General features: G+C 42.5%; 1 protein-coding gene across 7 annotated transcripts in view; it reads left to right on the top strand.

Moving 5' to 3' along the window:
- LOC113815970 (potassium voltage-gated channel subfamily KQT member 1) overlaps positions 1-22,500 on the top strand; it is a 727,087-nt gene that overhangs the window by 638,249 nt on the left and 66,338 nt on the right. For all 7 annotated transcript variants that reach the window (XM_070144788.1, XM_070144786.1, XM_070144787.1 and 4 more), the window contains 2 exons: positions 7,296-7,430; positions 19,055-19,137. In XM_070144788.1, the coding sequence (XP_070000889.1) occupies positions 7,296-7,430; positions 19,055-19,137 (218 nt within the window). The remainder of the gene's footprint in view (positions 1-7,295; positions 7,431-19,054; positions 19,138-22,500) is intronic.

Raw genomic sequence — 22,500 nt, 5'->3', positions numbered from 1 at the left:
ACACTTCTTTTCCCCTTTTCTCTTCCTTTTTTTCTCATTTCCCCTTTTCTTTGCCTTTTTCATCACTGTATCCTTTCTATCCACCTTTTTTCTCACTTTACCGGATTTTTACCTTTTTCCTTATTTTTTACTTTTTCCAGCTTTCTCAATTTTCCTCCCTTTTCTTCATATATTTTCCAAACTTTTATCACCTTTTTCTACGCTTTCCCCTTTCTCATTGACTCTTTTTCTCTACATCTTTTCCTCATTTCTTACCCCTCTTTTGCTACTCATTTTTTTACTAATCTTGTTCCCTCTTTTCTTCCATTTTTCTCTCACTTTTTCCTTTTTCTCCAACTTTTCATCAACTTTTACCTCTTCTTTCATCCACCATTTTCTCACTTACCGTTATTTTATTTTTTCTTATTTCCCTTTTTCCAGCTTTCCATTTTCCTCTTTCTCCGCATTTTTCTTCCTTTTTCTCGCATTTCCATCTTTCCGCATTTTCTTCCTTTTCCATCCTTTTCTCCACATTTCCTCTTCCCCTCTTCGCCCCCTCTCGCTCCCTCTCTCCCTCTTTCTCCTCTAGCCCTCTCGCTCCTTCTCTTCTCTTCCCTCTCTCTCGCCCCTTCTCCTTCCCTTCTCTCTTCTCCTCTCGCCCTCTTCTCCTTCCTCTCTCTCTTCCCCTGTCTCGCCCTCTCTGCTCCCTTTTCCCTCTTTCCTTTTCTCTCCTTCCCTTTCTGCCCTCTCGCTCCCTTTCTTCCCTCGCCCTCTTCTTTTCCCTTTCTGCTCTTTCCTTCTCTCGCCCCTTTCTCCCTTCCCCTTCCCTCTCGCTCGTCTTCTCCTTCCCTCTCTCTCTCATCCCCTTTCATCCTCTCTCTCCCCTTACCCCCTCCCCTCCCCTCCCCCCTCCGCGCCCTTCATCTTCTTTCTGCTGAAATTCAGTCCCGAATTCATGAACATAAAGTTGGGTCCACTTCATGACTTTTTTCTTTCCTTCTTTCTTTTCGTTCTTTTATTTTTTTTCCCTCTTTTTTTCTTTTTTTTCTTCCTTTTTTAGAGAGAGAGAAAGAGAGAGAGCGATGTATTGACCTTCATTGTAGGTAAGGGGGTAAGGAGGGAGTAAGGAGGGGGGAGGAGGATGGGTTGGTGGGAGGGAGGGAGGGAAGAAGAAGAGGGAGGGAGGGAGGGAGGGAGGGAGGGAAGGAAAGGAAGGAGATAGGGAGGAGAGAGGGAGCAAAGAATGAGTAGGAGGACAGGAGGGAGGGAGGGAGGGAGGGAGGGAGGGAGGGGAAGGAAGGAGGGAGGAAGGGAGGGAGCGAGGAAGCGAGGAAGCAGAGTTGGATTGGAGAATAAGAGGAGAGGGAGCGAGATGAGTTGGGGAGGTAGAGGAGAGGGGAGAAGGGTACGGGATATGTGAGAGGGAGGTACGGAGGGGAAAGAAAAGGGGTGAAAGATGGGTAGGAGAGAGAGGGCAGTAAGTGGAGCGAAGGTAGAAGAAAAGGGAGGGAATGAGAGAGGATAGATAAAGAGAAAAAAGAAAGAAGAGATTTGATAGAGAAGAGTGAAGAAAAAAAAATAGGACGGAGGGAGGGAGAAAAAAAAAGTAGAGGAGGGAGTGAAGGAGGGGCGCGTAAGGGGAGGGGGGGAGGGGGGAGGGGGAGGGGGCCTCCGGAAACAAGATAATGGTCCAGCTGTAAACTGCATTACCCGATGTCGCGATGTTGCACAGAATGTTGCAAGCATGAAGTGGCATTTATTTACGCACACAAACACGTATCGACAGACAAATATGTGTATGTGTGTGTGGGCGTGTGTGTACGCGAGCGTGTTTGTGTTCTTACTTAGTTGTTCTTTTGTGAGTGTGTGAATTGTGCGCGCGTGTGTGTGTGCGTGAGAGAGTGAGTGAGTGAGTGAGTGAGTGAGTGAGTGAGTGAGTGAGAGAGAGAGAGAGAGAGAGAGAGAGAGAGAGAGAGAGAGAGAGAGAGAGAGAGAGAGAGAGAGAGAGAGAGAGAGATAGTGAGTGAGTGAGTGAGTGAGTGTATTTGTAAGTAAGCTTCTGTATATATAAATGTGTTTCTTTCCTTTTAAATGTAGCCAAGATCCGCTGTGTTAACAGACGCGGCCCCACTTTCCGAAAATCTCCGATTCAAACTTAGCGACTAATCTAGAGTTTGAAATACGAGTGGCAACTTCAGCCTTTAGCAATATTGACTTTCCCACAGGAATGCTGGAAGTTCTCAAATACGAGGAATCCTTTTTTGGCGCTGAATAAAGTTGATTTGCCGAACTGTTCGCTCAGTTACGTCATGGCAGGGAGCTGACGTCATCATTAAGCCCCACCTCGTCAGGGTTGGGGAGCCAATCAAAAGGCGCTGCGGTTAGAATTATTCAACGGCCAAAGTGACGTTTAGAATTTTCATGGCTTATTCATGAAGTAGTAAATAAAATTTCTCTTTCATCGGGGACGGCACACCAAAGATATTACCATATTTCGACTCAAATAACGCGTATTTTTCGAAAATTATCGTCAATAGCTCCGTCGCTCAAGAATGACGTCATAAGCAGGCCCCGCCTCGATTCTGACGTCATAGAAAAGACCCAGATATCCATGATGACGTCACTACCCCTGCCTTCCCAAGAGAGACGGCAGAGCATTAAAACTGGAAAGAGATGAGAGAAGACGACAAAAAACACAAAGAAAGATGAAAGGGAGAGAGTGAAAAATAGCAATGAAATGAAAATAAGAAAAAGAAAACTATTGAGAACAGAGGATAAAAAATAAATAAAATGAAAATAACAGAAGAAAGAGAACCATTCAAAACAATGGAACCAAAAAAAAATTAAAAAGAAAATAAACGAAGCATTACGATTATTAATTTGTATTTTTTTTTTCTTATTCTTTCGTTTTGTTTTTTTATGACTTTCTTAAGACCGACTTTTGTTTGTTTTTATGACTTGATTTTAATTACTATAGAGCTCATGGTTCTTACAAAGCCGATTGTCGAAAAACAATCATTTTTAGATTATTATTCTTTACACTATTTATAACGTTTTTTTTTTAATCGAGATAAGTGAGAGTTTGAGAGAAAAAAAGGAGAAATTAGAAAAGGAGGAGGAGGAAGAGAGGAAGGAAATAATGGAAATGCCGAATTATAGATTGGGGAACAATAAAAAAAAGTTTGAAGAATAGAAGAATGATATGAGAAAGAGATTGAGAGAGAGGGAAAGGACGGAGAGGGAGAGAGGAAAAGTAAGAGCGAGAGGAAAAAAAATAGAAAGAGCGAGAAAGAAAGAGAGAAAAATTGAGAAAGAAAAGGAGGAAGCGCGAGAGAAAAGGGTAGAAAGACCAAGAAAGAGAATGAGAAAGAGAGAGAGAGAGAGAGAGAGAGAGAACTAGAGGGTAAGAGGGAAAGAAAGAAAGAGAGAGAAAAGGAAATCAAGAAAGACAAAGTTGTTTCCTTTTTTCTTCTTTCTCTCCTTCCCATTCTCATGAAAAAAATATATATATTGACAAAAAAATCATCTAACTCCATTCATATCCTTTATCTTCTTTCCCCTTTACAACCTCTTCTTTCTCTCTTCCCTACCGTCCTCTTATTCCTCCTTTACTCCCATCTTTATTTAGCCTCCCCACTTCCCCCATCCCCCCCCTCTCTCGCTTTCGACCAATTGGCTCTGATTATGCGTCTTGGGGGGGGGGGGATTTCATCGTCTTAAAAGATGAGGGATAGAGAGGGAGAGGGAGAGAAGGGAATAAAGGGAGGGGGAGGAAGAGAGAGGGGAAAGAGAGAGAGAGGGGAGGAAGGGAGAGGGAGAGAAGGGGATAAAGGGAGGGGGAGGAAGAGAGAGGGGAAAGGGGGGGAGAAGGAGAAAGTGGGGAATGAGAGAGAGAGAGAGATTGGGGAAAAGGTGGAGGGGAGAGGGAGAGTGGGGTAAAAGAGAAGGAAAAGGGAAGAGGGGGAGGGAGAGAGATAGGAAAGGGAGAGAAAGGGGAAAGAGAGAAGGAGGGAGAGGAAAGGGAAATAGAGAAAGAGAAGGAAGGAGAAAACCACAGAAGGTGAGAATTAGGGAAAAGGGGGAATGGGCAGGAAAGGGAGATCGCGAAGGATAAAGGCATAGAAATTAATAAATAAATAAGCGAAGGAGAGGAAAAGAGAGAGGACTACGGAAGGTAAAGGAAATTGATAAAAAAGAAAAAGAAAGAGAATATGAAGTAAAAGGTAGAAAGATGCGAGGGGAATATAGATTGAGAGGGGAAAGGGGGAAGTGAAAAAGGAAATGGAATAAGAAGTAGGAAGAAGAGGGGAAGGGAAGTGAAGGGAGAGGGGAAAAACAAGCAAATGAAAGGGAAAAGAGGCAGTGACGGGGAGGAAAAAGGAGAAAGTGAGGGGAAGAAGAGAAAGGGAAATTAAAGATAGGGGAAAGAGAAAGTGAGGAAACGTTAGAAAAAAAGGAAGTACGGAGAAATGGGGGAGAATAGATCATGGAAAAGAGAGAAAATCGGAAATAAGGGAAAATGAAAAAAAGAGAACTGACAGAAAGTGGAAACAAATAAGAGAAAGGAAATAAGGAGAAGGAAAAGGGAGGTTATCAATTAATGCAAAATAGAAAAAAGAGACCTGAGAGAAAGGGGGAACAAATAAGAGAAAGGAGAAAGAGAGGAAACAGGGGAAAGGAAAAGGGAGGTTATCAATTAATGGAAAATAGAAAAAAGAGACCTGAGAGAAAGGGAAAACAAATAAGAGAAACGAGAAAGAGGGGAAGCAAAAGGGAGGTTATCAATAAAGGGAAGATAGAAAAAGAGAAAGGGGAAACAAATAAGAGAAAAGAGAAAGAGGGGAGCTAAGGGGAAGCGAAAGGGAGCTTACCAATTAAGATAAAGTAGAAAAAGAGACCTGAGAGAAAGGGGAAACAAATAAGAGAAACGAGAAAGAGGGGAAATAAGGGGAGGCGAACGGGAGGGCCTTAATTTACCGGACGGCGTGCCATCTGCTCTCTTGCGATGATGTCTGGTCCTCTCAACACAAGCATCCTGCAGGGAGATGCTGCATGCGGGAGAGAGGAATCTGTCTTTGATCAGTGTCTTGGAGATGAAGGAGGAAGGAGGAGGAGGAGGGAGAGAGGAGGGAAGGGGAGAGAGGAGGGAAGGGGGAGGAGGAGGAGAGAGGTGGGAGGGGCAGGGGAGAGGAGGAGGAGGGAGTGAGGGAGGGAAGGGGGGGAGGAGGGAGGAGGGAGGGAGGGAGGGGGAGAGGAGGAGGAAGGAGGGAGGAGAGAGGGGGAGGAGGGAGGGAGAGGAGGTGGGAGGAGGGGGGGGAGGGGAGGGAGGTGGAAGGAGAGTGGGGGAGAAGAGAATGGGTTAGGATGGTGGGTGAAGGAAGGAGAGTAAGGGAAGGAGGAGGGAGGGAGGGGAGAGAGGAGGAGGAGGTTGAGAGTGGGCTGGGAAGGTGGGTGGAGGAAGGAGAGTAAGAGAAGGGGGAGGGGGAGGTGAATGGGAAGAGAGGGGGAGGAGAGAACAAGGGAAGGAAGAGGGGGAGAGGTGAAGGGGTGAGGTGAAGAAGAGGGAGGGGAGAGAGGGGAGAGACTGAATAACGAAGAGGGAGGAGTAGGGAAAATGGAGAGAGAAAGTGAAGGAGGGAGTGAAAAGAGGAGGGAATGAGAGAGAAAAAAGAAGGGAGGAAGAGGTAGAAGAGTCAGGGGAGAAAGAGAGAGAGAGACATGAGGTAGAAGAGAGCGAGATGATGAATGAACGGAAGAGCAGCAAAGAAAGCACAGGGGGAATGAGAGAGGATAGAAAAAGAGAAGAAAGAGAGGAGAGACGATAGAGAGGAGGGAAGAGAACGGAAAAGGATGGGAAAGGAAAGAAGAGACAGACAGGAGAAGAAGAGAGGGTAGGGAAGTGCGAAGTGTGAGGAGAGAGGAAAAAGAAATAAAGAAGGTGGAATGGGAGGGGGAAGGAAAGAGCAAGAGTGGCAGTTGAGAGGAATTCTGAACATGATCTTCACGTGCCTTGCTGTTTCGGGTGTGTGTGTGTATGTGCGTGCGCGCGCGCGTGTGTGTGTGTGCGTGTGTGTGTGTGTGTGTGTGTGTGTGTGTGTGTGCAAGTGTGTGCGTGTGTGTGTGTGTGTGTGTGCGGGCGTGCGTTCATGTGCGTTTGCGTGTGTATGTGCGTGTGTTAAATCAATTGCTTACTTGTATAGTAGTTTATACATTTTACCAAAGATTTTCGTCGGATTTCGCTACAAAGGAAAAAGCAACTGCATTTCACGAAGGATTACATGGCGTGCATTGGCGCATCATCGCATATAAATTTCTATTCACTTCAGACATTTCCCATATTCTTTAGACAGTATTTTTCCTCCTTGGTTCGCAAAATAAAATTAAATCATAAATGCTGAACAATTTAAAAACCCGAGACCTCCGAGGACACTAGTAATTATTATGCAAATTTCCTCATATTGTTATGTAACGGAACAATGATAACCAGATTCAGTTCGTCATATAATTCCGCTCTTGTTTAAGTCAAAGAAATGTGGTATTTATTTAATTCTTAATACTTGCTTTATCAAATATATTATTGTGGTGTTGGAATTAAGAATTTAAGATATTTTTTACCTGAACTTAACAAATCGGCTTTGTTTTGTTGTCATTTTTATTTATTTATTTATTTATTATTGTTTTTTTAACCTTTGTCTCTGTTTTTGTTTTGATTAAATGGATGGAACTGGTAATAGAAGCAATAGGTGTAATTTATATTAATATTACCATAATCTTCCCTTTCATGTAATCTTCACACCATCTTCACCAGATTGAATTATTACCCTCAAAATAATCTCATTTTCCTCATTAAGGAAGAAGAAGAAAATAATTAAGATTCTAATTCATCAGCATTTTTTACCATCTCATCTAATCATTCACCTGTTCTCTTTGTATTTATACTTATCCTCCCTTTTTATGTGTTTTCATTTATATATATTTATCTTTATCCTCCTTTCTTATCTACTTTATTTATTTTCATTTCTAATGTTTATATATTTTATCTCCTTTTATTTATTTTATTTCTTATATATATATATATATATATATATATATATATATATATATATATATATATATATATATATTCATCTTTTTTTATCTCCCTTTATTTATTTTAATTTCTTATATTCATATTTTCCCTTCCTTTCCTTTTTCTCCCTATTTATTTATTTCCATTCCTCATATCCATATTCATCCTCCCTCTTTTGTACCTCCTTTTTCTTCATTTCCATTTCTTAACCTTATACTCATCCTCCCTTTATTATCTCTCCTTTCAGATTCTGCACCATCTTCACCTGTCTGACCCTTAGCGCCTTGTCCACAGTCGACGAGTATGAAGACAGTGCCACGCAAGTCCTCTTCTATATCGAGTCCTTCGTTGTTGTTTGGTTCACCATCGAGTATTTCTTGAGGTAAGTGGGTGTTCAGTTGATTTGTGTCTGTGTGGGTGAGAGGGAGTGTGGGTGGGTGGGTGGGTGGGTGGGGAGGGATGTGTGGGGATGGGTGGGTGGGTGGGGATGGGTGGGAGGGTGGATGGGATGGGAGGGAGTTAGGGAGGGGTGGGAGGGGAGGGAGTTAGGGAGGGGTGGGAGGGGAGGGAGTGTGGGATGGAGGGATGGGGTGGGTGGGAGGGAGGGAGGAATGGATGGATGGGTGGATATGTATGTATGTCTGTCTCTCTGTCAATATATTAGTCTATCTATCAGTATATATATATATATATATATATATATATATATATATATATATATATATATATATATATATATATATATATATATATATATATATATAATGTATGTATGTATGTATCTATGTATGTATGTTTTTTTTTCCTGGGTGGGTGGAGGGAGGGAGGGAGGGATGAATGGATGGAAGGATGGATGAATGGATATGTATGTATGCTTTTTGTCTGTCCCTCTGTCTATTTATTTGTATATCAATATATATATATGTGTGTGTATGAATGTTTTTTCCCTTGTTTTTCTCTCTATCTATTCCATAATACCGTTAATGATGTTCTTTAATTTATTTAATACTTTTTTTTCCCACAAAAAGGATGAATATTTTTTTTCCACAAATAGAGTATATCACATCAGCGAAGTTTTATACATGCGCCAATCCAGCAATAACAAATGCAATTTTCAACATCACATTTATCGATTTTTTTTCCTAATTCAGTTACAGGTTTCCAGCAAAGTCAGTTTCAGTGTAATTTTTATGCAGTACACAAAAAATCCTTCCCTTTATCCTAACCTGCCATGTAAAATATAAATGATTCCAAAAGTCAGCGCTTCATTGCATTGTAATTGTCCAAAAGCAATTACAGTTTAATCACAGTTATGTTGTTTTATTTTATTCAAGGAATGGAAAGTGTTTGAGTGTGTGTTTGTTAGTGTGGTTGTTTGTGTGTGTGTGTGCTTGGGTGTTTGCGTGTGTTTGTTTGTGTATTTGTGTATATGCGTGTGTGTGTGTTTGTGTGTGTGTATGTGTGTGTGTGTGTGTGTTTGTATGTAGGCATGTGTATGCGTGTGTGCGTCCGTGCTAATGTATGTGCGCGTGTGTGTGCCCGTAGCTTAAAAGGCATGTTTGTATGGATGAATATATGTATGCATGAATGTGCACTGCATATGCATGTATGTAAAGTTTATACAACGATCATACTGTAAACTGAAAATACAAAGCGTACACCAATAACTAACCCACCATTGTATACACGAAGAAGAAGAGATAAAAAAAATAGATAAATAAATAGCCAAAAGAAAAATAGTATGAAGGAAACCCGGGTCTATTTCGCCTCTTAAAATTGCAATTCAACTTTGGAAAACTCTTGTGCAACAATTTATTTATAGATAAAAGGGAAAAGAAGGAAAGTTAAAAAGAGGCTCTTCACACGCCAGAAGATCCGGACCAAAGAAAGCAATAACGAGGAAGAACAAAGAGCAAAAGGTTGAGAGTTATGAAGCAGTGTTGAGAGAGAAAGGGGGGAGAGAGGGAGGGAGAGAGGGAGGGAGGGGGAGAGAATGTGAGAGAGAAAGGGGGGAGAGAGAGAATGTGTGAGAGAGAGAGAGGGGGGATGGGAGTGAAATGAAAGTGAGTGAGAGAGATGAGAAAGAGAGAGAGAGAGCGCGAAAAAGCGAGAGAGCGAGACAATAGACAGAGAGAAATTAAAATACGAAAGATAGAGACAGTGAGACAGATACATTCAATTAACCAATTCAAATAAAATAGAGAGAGGGGGGGAGATGATAGGGGAATTAGGAAAAGAGAGAAAGAAGGAAACAGACAGACAGACAGAATTAGAGAGAAAGAGAAGGGCAGAGGAAAGGGAAATTAGAAAAAGAGAGAAAGAAAGAAAGAAAAGAGAGACAGAGAGACCCAGAAAAGATAAGTAAACTGTAAATAAAAAGCGGAAATAAGCGAATAGATAGATAAATAGATACACATCACAATCAGGTCACAGAGACTCCACCGAAAGAGACATTCTGACAGTAAGATGCACTTTCCTCGCTTTGCAACAGAGAGAACACGGGACCACCTATGACCAGGAGCACGTTGAATGTTGCATGCATTGTGCAAGAACGGATTCATTTCGTGTTTGGAAAATGGAGTCATCGCAGATTCCATTTGTAAACTATTGTAGCTTACAAATGGAAACTGGAAGAGAAAAATCTGGGCTTCCATTGGTGGTGGGGGAGGGGTGGGAGGGGGGAGAGGGGAGGAAGAGAGAATGAGGGGGAGGAAGGAAGAGAGAGGGGGGGATGAGGAAGAGAGAATGAGGGGGAAGGGGGAGAGAGATGAAAAGGGTGAGAAAGGGGAAAAAGAGGGAGAGAGAGAGAGAGACAGAAAACAAAACATAGTGAAAAAGAAAAATCGAAAAAAAGCAAGAAAAATAAGAAAACCGAAGAAAGAGAAAAACAGTAAAAACGAAGCAGAAAAAAAAATTGAGAGACAGACACACAGACATCCAAACAGACAAGGATTCTGTTCGTGTATTTATCTGAAAGATCGTCTGGTCTGTCAGCCCGCTTCCTCCAGAATACCAATGAGGTTTTACATGACTCTTAACAATCGAACGGCCCTTAATACCTGGATCAAAGCAATCAGCATCGGCGCTATTGGAATCCTCAGCTTAAGAGCATTTAGAGCGGGGAATGTGTTTCATTGCTGGCTGTGGGCGGGGTGGAAATATCGGGCGAGGGAACCGATAGGCACGAAGTAAAACAACGAAAGGAAATAAAGAGAGAGGGGGAGGGGGAGAGAGAGGGAAAGGGAGGGAGAGAGGGAGAGAGAGGGAGAGGGAGAGAGAGGGAGAGAGAGAGAGAGAGAGGGAGAGAGCATATATGCCGATAAACACACATTGAAAAAAGAAATATGGAAAAGAAAACGTATACAAAGGCCGATAGACACAAACGGAAAATAAAGAAAGTGAAAGAAATACGTGAACACAAGCCAACAGACACAAACAAATATGATAAATATGAATATAAGAAATGGAACCCTAGGTAGAAAACATACGTTGACACAAACGCAGACGGACATAAGACATTAAATAAAAAATAATGCACATAGTGACAGGGATAAACAGATAGAAATGAAAAAAGTGAAAATAGACCGATAATCTCAGAGAAATTAGAGCCTGAAGAAACGAAAACAAAACTAAGAATACAAACAAAACAAAGAACACAAACAAAACAAGATCAAAACAGCATCATTAAAAATCAAACAAACACAACCCGATAATCTCGCACACAAACAAAAGAAATTGAAAAAAAAGGGAGAAGTTACCAAACGCACGCACAAACAAACAAACAAACACACACAAGAAGGGGAGAGTTGAACAAGTACTCTCCCCTCTCCCCGCTTATGTACATTTCTAGAATAGTAATTTGTAAGCTGTTCCTTGCTCTCAAGTTCTCCCTGGGCGATCACCTTGCTGCTTTAGGAATCTCTGGAGGAGGGGAAAGGGGGGAGGAAGGAGGAAAGAGGGATAGAGTGAGAAAGAAGGAGGAAGGGGAGGAGGGGGAAGTGAAAAGGGGAGGAAGGAGGAAGGAGGGATAGAGTGAGAAAGAAGGAGGAAGGGGGGAGGGGGAGGAAGGAGGGATAGAGTGAGAAAGAAGGAAGGAAGGAGGGATAGAGTGAGAAAGGAGGAGGAAGGGGGGAGAGGAGGAAAGAAAGGGGGGAGGAAGGAGGAAAGAGGGATAGAGTGAAAAGGGAGAAGGAAGGGGGGAGGGGGAAGGGAAAAAGGGTGAGGAAGGAGGAAAGAGGGATAGAGTGAGAAAAGAAGGAGGAAGGGAGAGGAAAAGGGGGAGGAAGGAGGGATAGAGTGAGAAAGAAGGAAGGAAGGGAGGGAGGGAAAAAGGGGGAGGAAGGAGGGATAGAGTGAGAAAGAAGGAAGGGGAGGAGGGGAGAAGAGAAAAGGGGGAGGAAGGAGGAAAGAGGGATGAGAGTGAGAAAGAAGGAGGAAGGGGGAGTGGGGGAGAGGGAGGAAGGAGGGGAGTAAGGAGGAGGAAGGGGGAAGAAGGAGGAAGGAGGGATAGAGTGAGAAAGAAGGAGGAAGGGGGGGAGGGGAGATGGGAAAAAAGGAGAAGGAAGGAGGAAGGAGGGATAGAGTGAGGAAGAAGTAGGATGGGGGATGGAGGAAGGAGGAAGGAGGGATAGAGTAAGAAAGGAGGAGGAAGGGAAGGAGGGCGGAGGAAGGAGGAAAGAGGGATAGAGTGAAAAAGAAGGAGGAAGGGGGAGGGGGAAGGAAAAAGGGGGAGGAAGGAGGGATAGAGTGAGAAAGAAGGAAGGAAGGGAAGGAGGGGGGAGGAAGGAGGGATAGAGGGGAGCAAGGAGAGGAAGGGGGGGAGGGGTTAGGAAGGAGGGATAGAGTGAGAAAGGAGGAGGAAGGGGGGAAGGGGAGGGGAGGGAAAAGGGGCAGGAAGGAGTGAGGGAGATAGGAGTGATGGGGGATAGAGGAAGGAGGGGTTAGGGGGAAAGGGGGAGGTAGGAGGGACAAAGGGGAGATAAAAGGAGGATGGAGGAAGGGGGGAGAAGGGGGAGGAAAGAGAGATAGAGGGGAGATGGAGGATGGGAAATGGAGGGGGGAGGAACAAGGGGGTAAAGGGGAGAAAGGAGGAAAAGAGGAGGAAGGAGGGAAAGATCTTTCCATCCTCACTCTCCTCGTCCCTCTCACTTTCCTCCTCAACCTCACCTTCATCATTTTCACCCCTCCCACTCCCACTCTTCTTCGCCCTCCTCCCCCTCCTCCTTCTCCTTCTCCTTCTCCTTCTCCTTCTGCTCTTCTTCCTCTTCCTCCATCTTCCTCTTCCTCCTCCTCCTCCTCCTTTTCCTCTTCTTTCTCCTCCTCCTCCTCTCCCTCCTTTTTTTCCTCCCTCTCTTTCTCCTCCTCCTCCTCTCCCTCTTCCTCTTCTTCCTCCTCTCTCTCTCCCTCCTCCGCCCCCTCCCTCCTCCTCCTCCTCCTCCTCTCCTCCTCCTCCTCTCCTCCTCCTCCTCCTCCCTCCTCCTCCTCCTCCACCTCCTCCCTCTCTCCTCCTCCCTCCTCCTCCTCCTCCTCCTCCTCCTCCCCTCCTCCTGCCCTCCCTCCTCCTCCTCCTCCTCCTCCTCCTCCTCCTCCTCCCCTCCTCGTCCTCCTGCCCTCCCTCCTCCTCTTTCTCCCCCTCCTCCTCCATCTCCTTCTCACCCCCTCCTCTTCCCACTCCTCCTCCTCTCCCTCTTCCTCCTTCTCCTCTTCTCCCTCTTCCTCCCCCCCCCCCTCCCCCCCCCCTCCCTCCTCCTCCGCCTCCTCCTCGCCCCCCGCCCTCCTCCTCGCCCCCCTCCCCCCCTCCTCGCCCCCTCTTCCTCTTCCTCTTCCCCCTCTCTCCCTCTTCCTCCTCCTCGCCCCCCTCCTCCTCCTGTCCCTCCTCCTCTTCCTCTTCCTCCTCTTCCCGCTCCTCTCCCTATTCCTCTCCCTCTTCCTTCTCCTCCATCCTCCATCTCTTCTTCCTCCTCCATCTCCTCTTCCTCTTCCTCCTCCTCCATCTCCTTCTCCAGCACCTCGAAGGGAGTGTTGAGGGAGAGAGGGAGAGGGAGAAAGGTCATCTTGGACAGCCCGGTAACAGCCAGGTCAAATGACACCCTCATCCCCTGTGAATCAATTTGGTGCGCGTGTGTGAATATGTGTGTGTGTGAGAGAGAGAGAGTGTGTGTGTGTGAGTGTGTGTGTGTGTGTGTGTGTGAGTGTGTGTGTGTGTGTGTGTGTGTGTGTGTGTGAGAGAGAGAGAGAGAGAGTGTGTGTGTGAGAGTGTGTGTGTGAGAGTGTGTGTGTGAGAGTGTGTGTGAGTGTGTGTGAGAGTGTGTGTGAGTGTGTGTGAGGTGTGTGAGAGTGTGTGTGAGAGTGTGTGTTTGTTTGTTTGTTTGTGTGTGTGTGTGTGTGTGTGTGTGTGATTGAGTGAGTGTGTGTGTGTATGTGTATGTGTATATGTGCGTGTGGGGGGGTGTATGCATTTCAGTTTATACATACGTATACTCGGATGTTCAATGTATATCTCTGTATGTATTTATGAATGTATGAATGTACGCATGTAGATATGTGTGTATGAATATATCGATAGATGGTTATCTGACGAAAAATAAACATAATAAGAACAGAAACAGAAGAGAGGAAAAAATGTGCGTACGCATGTGTATGTATGTTTACATGTACGCCCGTGTATGTATGTGCACGCGCGGCCCAATATATCTTTTTCACTCCAGTTAAATGCACATCGACTTCTAAAACGGGAACTGGAATCCTTCCCGAGCAGAAATATAGCGCAATGGTCGCTAAACAACGTATAATTTGCTTTTCAAATTGTCGCTCGCCGTTTCAGGCTGTCGACTCCGCTTCTTGGATTAGCGTCCTCGAGGTTTAGTGGCCGCCGGTTTTCCCTTCTCCTTTTTTTTAAACATTTATCGTGACGGAAAATATTAGCTGAAGTTTGGGGGAATTGATGTCGTCGGGGAGGCATGATGTCACGGGGCGGGAAGTGTTGCTGTGTTGTTGCAATTTGTGTATGGGTGCATGCATTAATGCGTGTGAGAGAGAGAGAGAGAGTACGCACAACACACACATACACATACACACACACACACACACACACACACACACACACACACACACACACACACACACACACACACACACACACACACACACACACACACACACTCACACTCACACTCACACTCACACTCACACTCACACTCACTCACTCACTCACTCACTCACTCACTCACTCACTCACTCACACACTCACACAAAATTCTATTTGCTTATGCCCGATCATTGATATTACAGTAGATCTGTGTATATGTCTGCGTGTGTATTCACACACAGATATACGATGGATAGATATTCACATATATGAATATATCCCAAATGCATATATACATGTACATACGTTGTACGAAGACAAATAGACAGACTGATAGACAGACAGACAAAGAAACCGATACACAGACAGACAGAAATATAGACAGATAGACAGACAAACAGACCGATACACAGACAGAGAGAAAGATACAGATAAACAGATAGACAGAAAGATAGACAGATAGAAAGAGAGAGAGAGAGAGAGATAGAAAGAAAAAGAGAATATGCAAATATGTATATATATGCCTATCTGTCTTTCTTCCCTTTGCCTTGAGATCTGAGCCCGAAGCCGGCGATGTGGCTGACAGCGACACTTTCAGCGGTAAAACCACTCCGCATAAAGTCTACGGCGTCGCACTGCCGCATTTCACTACTACAGCGCCTCAGCATTATCCCGGACAAACGCTGAGATTTCTCGCGGCTCTGTGGGGGCTGTGGGTGTGAAATCCAAGATATAAAAGGATTCGTGATTCGAGGAAGGTTTTGTTATACTGAGGTGTAAAAGGAATGCTTATATAAACGCGATGTACCTTCTCTTGCTGTGCGTATTCCAGCAGAACACAAATATAAATATTTTATGTAAAAGAAATCTAAATATAAGCTCTAACATATATACAAACGAGCACACGCACACACGCGAGAGCATATATATATATATATATATATATATATATATATATATATATATATATATATATATATATATATATATATATATATATAGACATATATACATATATACACACGCACACACACATATGTATACAGATATATATACACATATACATTTACGCATATATGTATATTTGTGTGTGTGTGTATGTGTGTTTATGTGTGTGTGTATGTGTATGTCTGTGCATGTGTGTGTGTGTGTGTTTAGATTACATCATCCATCTCTTTGTTCACCCTCTGCTTCTTTCACTCAGATTATGAATAAGACAGCGTCGAGTGCAGAATTAAAAATATCCTGGGGCGAACTGCGAAACGTGAAGATGCTTTAGATCAGACACACGCCCAAGTTTTTGAAGACTTTACCGCAAGAACTCCTGCAAGCGCTTTGACACACGAAACATACATGCGAAAACTCTCTTCCTTTTCACGGAAACGCGTCCGCTTTCTCCCTCATTTCGTTAGCGGAGGAAAAAAAAAAAGAAATGAGATTGTTGCATTTCCCGACGTCGCTGATTCGCCATGAAAACGCGTCATCTTATTTCCCTTTCGCGATTTTCTCGTATTTCGAATCTTCGTTTCTTATCTTTCTCCGCCGTCTCTTTGGCCTCGTTGTCTGTCTTCCTCTCGTTCTCCTGTTTCTGTCGTTTTTTTATATTCTCTTCGCTTCCCTAATTTCTCTCCTTCCCTCGTCTTCCCTTCCTTCGGTTTCCTTGTCCTTCTTCTGTTTTTATCTTAACCTCTTCGCTTCATCCACCTTCCTATCCTTCCCTCCATTCACCCACTCTCCCACCTCCCCTCCGCTTCCACCTCTCTCTCCTCTTACCTCTCCTATTCCTCCTCCTCCTCCTCCTCCTCCTCTTCTTCCTCCCCCAGCTCCTCCTTCTCTTCTACCTCCCTTACCTCTTCCCTTATCCCTCCTCCTCCTCCTCCTCTTCCGCCTCCCTTCATCCTACCCCTACTCCCTTCGCCCTCTCTTTCACCCGTCCTTCTCCTCCTACCCCTCCCTCCCCAAGCCCTCCCCTCCTCCTACCCCTCCCTCCCCCCAAGCCCCCTCCCCCCTCGTGCCGCAAGGGAAATAAAGGAGAGGGAAAACCAGGGCCAACACAGGATATTTGGCTATGTAATATCCTATCATCCCTGAGATGTTCGCCGCTTTCCCTCCGATGAGAATTTCTGTTTACTGTGATAGGCATAGGAGACATTGCCTCTGTCTCTCTCTGTCTCTGCCTCTCTCTCTGTCTATGCCTCTGTCTCTCTCTGTCTCTGTCTCTCTCTCTGTCTCTGCCTCTGTCTCTCTCTGTCTCTGCCTCTGTCTCTCTCTGTCTCTGTCTCTCTCTGTCTGTTTGTCTCTGCCTGTCTCTCTCTGTCTCTGTCTCTCTCTCTGTTTGTTTGTCTCTGCCTGTCTCTCTTTCTCTGTCTCTCTATGTCTCCATCTCTCTCTCTCTCTCTCTGTCTGTCTGTCTGTCTCTCTCTCTCTCTCTCTCTCTCTCTCTGTCTGTCTGTCTGTCTGTCTGTCTGTCTCTCTCTCTCTCTCTCTCTCTCTCTCTCTCTCTCTCTCTCTCTCTCTCTCTCTCTCTCTCTCTCTCTCTCTCTCTCTCTCTCTCTCTCTCTCTCTCTCTCTCTCTCTCTCTCACTCCCCCATCTTCTCTCCTCTCCTCCTTCTCTACATATCTTCCTCTCTCCCTCACCCTTTCCTTTCTTCCAGTGATTTATCCATTCCATCATCGCATTTTCTTCCCCCCATCGATCGTTAAGACAAGTTTGTGAATTCGGTCTTAAGAGCAGATGATGAGGAAGTTTGTACGAAGAAGCCCATACTCCGACCGGCTCAGGAGTATTTACAGATTCCGTGGGACGTGTTTTTCGTGCTCCGGAGTGCGCCAACTCGAAGAAATTTTATTATCGTATGGGAGTTTTATTTACTTTTTTTTCTCCCTCTATTTCTTCTTCTTCTTCTTCGTTGTGTTACTTTTTTTTCTTTTTGCCTTTCTTCTCCTGCGTTATGTCTTATTCAGTTTTCATTCTCTTTTCTTTTGGTAGTTATCTTTGCTCCTCCCACATTCTTTTCTATATTTATCTATCTGTTTTCTTTTACCGATCTTAAGTTTTGCATATATACAGTTATTTGTAGCTGTGTCCCCCCACACGCACACATATATAAATATATATATATATATATATATATATATATATATATATATATATATATATATATATATATATATATATATGTATATATATATATATATATATATTTATATATTTATATATATATATATATTTATATATATATATTTATATATATATATATATATATATATATATATATATATATATATATATATATATATATATATATATATATATGTATATATTATATGTATGTATGTACGCATATGCAAGTATATCGCTCTTTATAACTGGTTAAGACGTGTGCTCCCAGCATCCTCTGTGCGGGTGTTTGACTAAGCGAATGCATCTCCTCCCCCCCCCACCTCCCCCCCCCTCCCCCCCCCCCCACTTACCCCCCCCCGACCATCTTTCCCATTTCTCCCTTCAGCGTTGGCACAATATTGTGACAGAGCTGCGGATGTGGAAGCCAACAGCCGCTAAGAGTTGGTTTTTCACGAGTTCAATGGATCTGAAGCAAAATCAGGACCTGTTGAGTGCAAATGACTTTTCCCCTCGAGAGGCGATGAAATTCTCGCGATCAAACTCTGTTACTACGTTCCTTTAATATTTGTCTTGTGGGATTTTTTTTTTTATTATTATTATTATTATTATATATATATATATATATATATATATATATATATATATATATATATATATACATATATACATATATACATATAGACATATATATATACATATACATATACATATACATATACATATACATATATATACAGATACAGATACAGATACAGATACAGATACAGATACAGATACAGATACAGATACAGATACAGATACATATACATATACATATACATATACATATACATATACATATACATATACATATACATATACATATACATATACATATACATATATATATATATATATATATATATATATATATATATATATATATATATATATATATATATATATATATATCCTCTCTTTCTTTCTTATCGCATTTTTTTCGTTTTCCATTTTTCCTTTCTCTTTGGTTAGATTATCGAGAGCTTTGTCCTTTTCTCTGTCCTCCTCTTCTGTTCTGAGAAAAAAGAAATAGATTTTTGTAAGGAAAAGTATTTGGTTTCTAAGATACTTTTCTACATTTCTTTTCTTTTCTCTTTTTATTCGCTGTCCCTACTTACAAATGCACAGCACACTTTGTTGTCCATTGTATATGGAAATGATTTCTTTTATTCACGGTGAAAATACAATCACAATATAAAGTTCCAACTCCTTGTTCCTTATTGACTGTACTTTAGAAGTTTACCGTTCGAGAAGTTTATAGTGGAAGATGAAGTCCTGTGGGATTCGCTGTTGTATTTATGTTTGCTTCAGTATTTCGTAATATATATCCATCTCATGGTTGATTTCCTTATACTGAGAATATCTATTCATTCTCTTTTTCACAATTGATGTGTATGTGTACATTCACACACGCAAGGACAAGATTGTGTGTGTGTGTGTGTGTGTGTGCGCATATGTAAGTGTGCGTGTGTGTGTGTGTGTGTGTGTGTGTGTGTGTGTGTGTGTGTGTGTGTGTGTGCGTGTGTGTGTGTGTGCGTGCGTGTGTATGTGTATGTGCATGTGTGTGTGTGTCTGTATTTATATCGCTCTCCCCTCCTCTCTTTCCTTCCCGTCTCCCCCACTCCTTCCGGTTACTTCTTTCCATTCCCACCCATACACATTTAACCCTGCGCTTCCCCATTCCACAGGGGGCGATCGATATTACCGTTAACAGCTTTAACCAATATCTAATGCCATTTATCCTTTCTCCTGCAGACTGTGGTCGTCAGGATGCCGTTCCAGATACCAGGGCATTTGGGGCAGAATGAAATATGCCAAGAGACCATTCTGCTGTATAGGTATGGAGAGCATTTGTATTCGGATTTTAGTTTTAAGGGACGATTATAACTTTTAAGGGGATTTATATTTATATTTAATAACTTTTATAAATATTTTAAGGGATGAATGAATCTCCTCGTCTATCTAATATTTCAATCTTATTTTTAAGGAATGATTATAGTCATTCAATAATTAATTTATCTTTTAATAATCATATTCACCTGATGACTATCTTTTATGTGTGAATTTATGTCCTTCTAGTATATATATAGTTTTGATTTATTCGAAAGGAACGTGGTATTCATTCGAATTCCTACACTAGAGAATGAGTATTAATTGGTCTCTGCATGTGTTAAGATTTTCCGCATTCGAGACTATAGTCGCTGATATTCCTCAACACAATTCAGACACTTATGCAATTATATTCCCCCTGACACTGAATATATAATTGCAGCCATATGCCTCAAAGGGTCTCTTCGGAGTCCTGAATGTACGCACTATCTAAACTATTCCAATTTAGGAAGAACAGTATCACAACAATGTTAAGACGAATAGTACAACATTTAGGTATTATTTCGCCCGTGTACTGTACTGGAATCAATTGAATTCGATAGAGATTAGGATTGGGGAAAAAGAGAGAGGGCAAATATCAGCTGACGGTTGCAGATGTCTTAAAGTGGGTGGAGAGGAGAGAGAGAGAGGGAGAAGGGGAGCATGGAGGAGAAAGAGAGAGGAAGGTTTAGGGATGAAAGGGATGGCAGAGAGGGGAGGAAGGGAAAGCAAGGGAGGGGGAAGGTTTAGGGAAGAGAGAGAAAGGTTTGGGGAGGAATAGGATAGCAAAGGGAGAAGGGGAGAGCAGGGAGAAGGAAGGGAGAGGAGGGTTTGGGGAGAAAAGTGATGGCAGAGGAGGGAGGAAGGGAGAGCAAGGGAAGAGAGAGAGGAAGGTTTCGGGAGGAAATTGATGACAAAGTGGAGAGGGAGGGAGAAGGGAAAGAAGGGGGGAAGGGAGGGGAAGGTTTGGGGAGAAAAAGGGATGGCAGAGGAGGGAGGAAGGGAAGGGGAAGGGAGAGAAAGCTTAGGAAAAAAGGAAGGAAGGAGCAAGGTAGAGGAAGGTTTAGAGAAGAAAGGAGGAGCAAGATTTAAAAAAAAGAGAGGAAGGTGACGTTATAGGGAGGAAAGGGGGAGCAAGAGAAAGGAAGGAAAAGGAAAGTTTGGGTAAACAAGGAAGCGAAGAGAAAAGGAGGGAAAGGAAACGGAGAGAGACACTGAAGGAAAGGAAGAGATAAAGAAGAGCGAAGGAGAGAATGGGACTCTAAATTAAAGGACGTAAAGCGGGAGACTGAAGGAAAGGAAAGGAGGCGGGAGAGCGAAAGAAAGGGAAGAGGAAGAACAAGGATTAAAAAAAAGGGAAGAGGAAGAGCAAGGATTAAAAAAAAGGAAGGAATCATAGAAAACTTAGTGGGTAAAGGGGAAAGGAAGGATGGAGAGAGAGAGAGAGAGAGAGAGAGAGAGAGAGAGAGAGAGAGAGAGAGAGAGAGAGAGAGACAGAGAGAGAGAGAAAGAGAAAGAAAGAGAGAGAGAAAGAAAGAGAAACACAGAAGGAAAAGAGGTGAAAGGTAGGATGGAATAGCAAAAAGATATGGAAATTATTTTTACGAGGAATAAGATCCCTGCTGTGGAAAACAAAATGTTCTCCATACTTTACGAAGATATTTTGCCCTGTAAAAAGAATGAAAGAAAGAAAAAAGAAATGAAATTAAAGATAGAAATGTTAAGTAAAAAATGAGGAATGGTCGCGAGGATTTCCACCATGAATTTAATTTTTTTCGTGTTTTGTTTTGGTCTTTCCTTTCATTAACTCGAAGGTAGATCTGAGTGTGGCAGGGTATTAATTATGCTAATTATAAAGTTGGATTAAGCCTCTGTGTTTTTTCGCTCTCTCCTATCTCTCTCGTTTTTTTTCTCTCTTCTATCTCTCTCGTTTGTTTTTTCTTTCTCTCCTATCTCTCTCGTTTTTTTTTTCTCTCTTTCGTTTTCTCTCTCTCTAGTTTTCTCTCTCTCTAGTTTTCTCTCTCTAGTTTTCTCTCTCTAGTTTTCTCTCTCTAGTTTTCTCTCTCTCTCTCTCTCTCTCTCTCTCTCTCTCTCTCTCTCTCTCTCTCTCTCTCTCTCTCTCTCTCTCTCTCTCCTCCCTTCCTCCCTCCCTCTCTCTCTCTCTCTCTCTCTCTCTCTCTCTCTTTTTCTCTGTCTCTCGTTCTCTCTCTTTTTCTTTCTCTCGTTCTCTCTTTTTCTCTTTATCTTTCTCTCGTTCTCTCTCTTTTTCTCGTTCTCTCTCTCTTTTTCTCGTTCTCTCTCTCTTTTTCTCGTTGTCTCTCTCTCTTTTTCTCTTTCTCTCGTCTCTCTCTTTTTCTCTTTCTCTCGTCTCTCTCTTTTTCTCTTTCTCTCGTTCTCTCTTTTTCTTTCTCTTTCTCTCTTCCTTTTCAAACGCTCTTCTCTCTTTTTCTTTTTTTTTCGTTTTTTTTTCTTCGTTTTTCATTGTTTTGCTCTTAATGATCCATTTCCACGAAAAGAAAATTTATGCCCGCGTGGACAAGAACAGAGAAGCATTAATCGACATATATATCCAAATTCCAACATCAACATATTTTAGCGAGTTATCCCTTAAAAATCGTATTGTCTCTACCGTGTAAAAAATATTGAATAATGACTTATATAATTCATGGACGAGGTTATCATTCATCTTGTAGTTAATGTCTAATGTTTATAATAATTCATTTTCGCGAGGGAGTAGGATTTATTTTTTAATGTGATAAGCAATTTCTCAACTTTTTTTGTTGTATTTTTGTGTTTGTGTCTTTTCAGATTGCCTTCTGTTGTTGGTTCTCCTTTTTCTTCATCTTCTTGTTCTGCTTTGTTTTATTTTATTTCGTCAAGTTTTCATTCTTCTTTTCCTTTCTTTTCCTTTTTTCCTTCTTCCCTTTTCATGCTCTTTCATTTCCTTTCTCTTCCTTATTTTATCTTTCATCTTCCTTGCTCTAATTCCTTTTTCTATGTCTTTGTTTGGCAAATCGTGGCGCTGAACTTCCCAAGACTTCATTTTTTATTTTCTCTTCTATTCCCTTTCATCTATCTTTCATTACCTTTCATCCTCATTACCATGTTTATATTTCATCTACTACTCTTCCTCTCCTTTCCCTTCCTTCCTTATCCTCTCTCTCTCTCCTCCTTTTTCATTCCATCCCTATTCCACTTCTGTTCACCCCTCCACTCTTCTCTATCACTTCTCTTTTCGTTTTCTTCTCTCTCTCTCCGTCGCCCCTTCATCTCTTCTTTCCTATTTCTGTTTACCCAATCCTCTTTTATTTTTCCCTGTTTCCTTCTTTCGC

The sequence above is a fragment of the Penaeus vannamei genome, chromosome 32 (genome assembly GCF_042767895.1).
Source record: "Penaeus vannamei isolate JL-2024 chromosome 32, ASM4276789v1, whole genome shotgun sequence".
Taxonomy (NCBI): Eukaryota; Metazoa; Arthropoda; class Malacostraca; order Decapoda; family Penaeidae; genus Penaeus; species Penaeus vannamei.
Note: the sequence above shows the minus strand (reverse complement) of the source record. Positions and strands in the feature narration are given on the sequence as shown.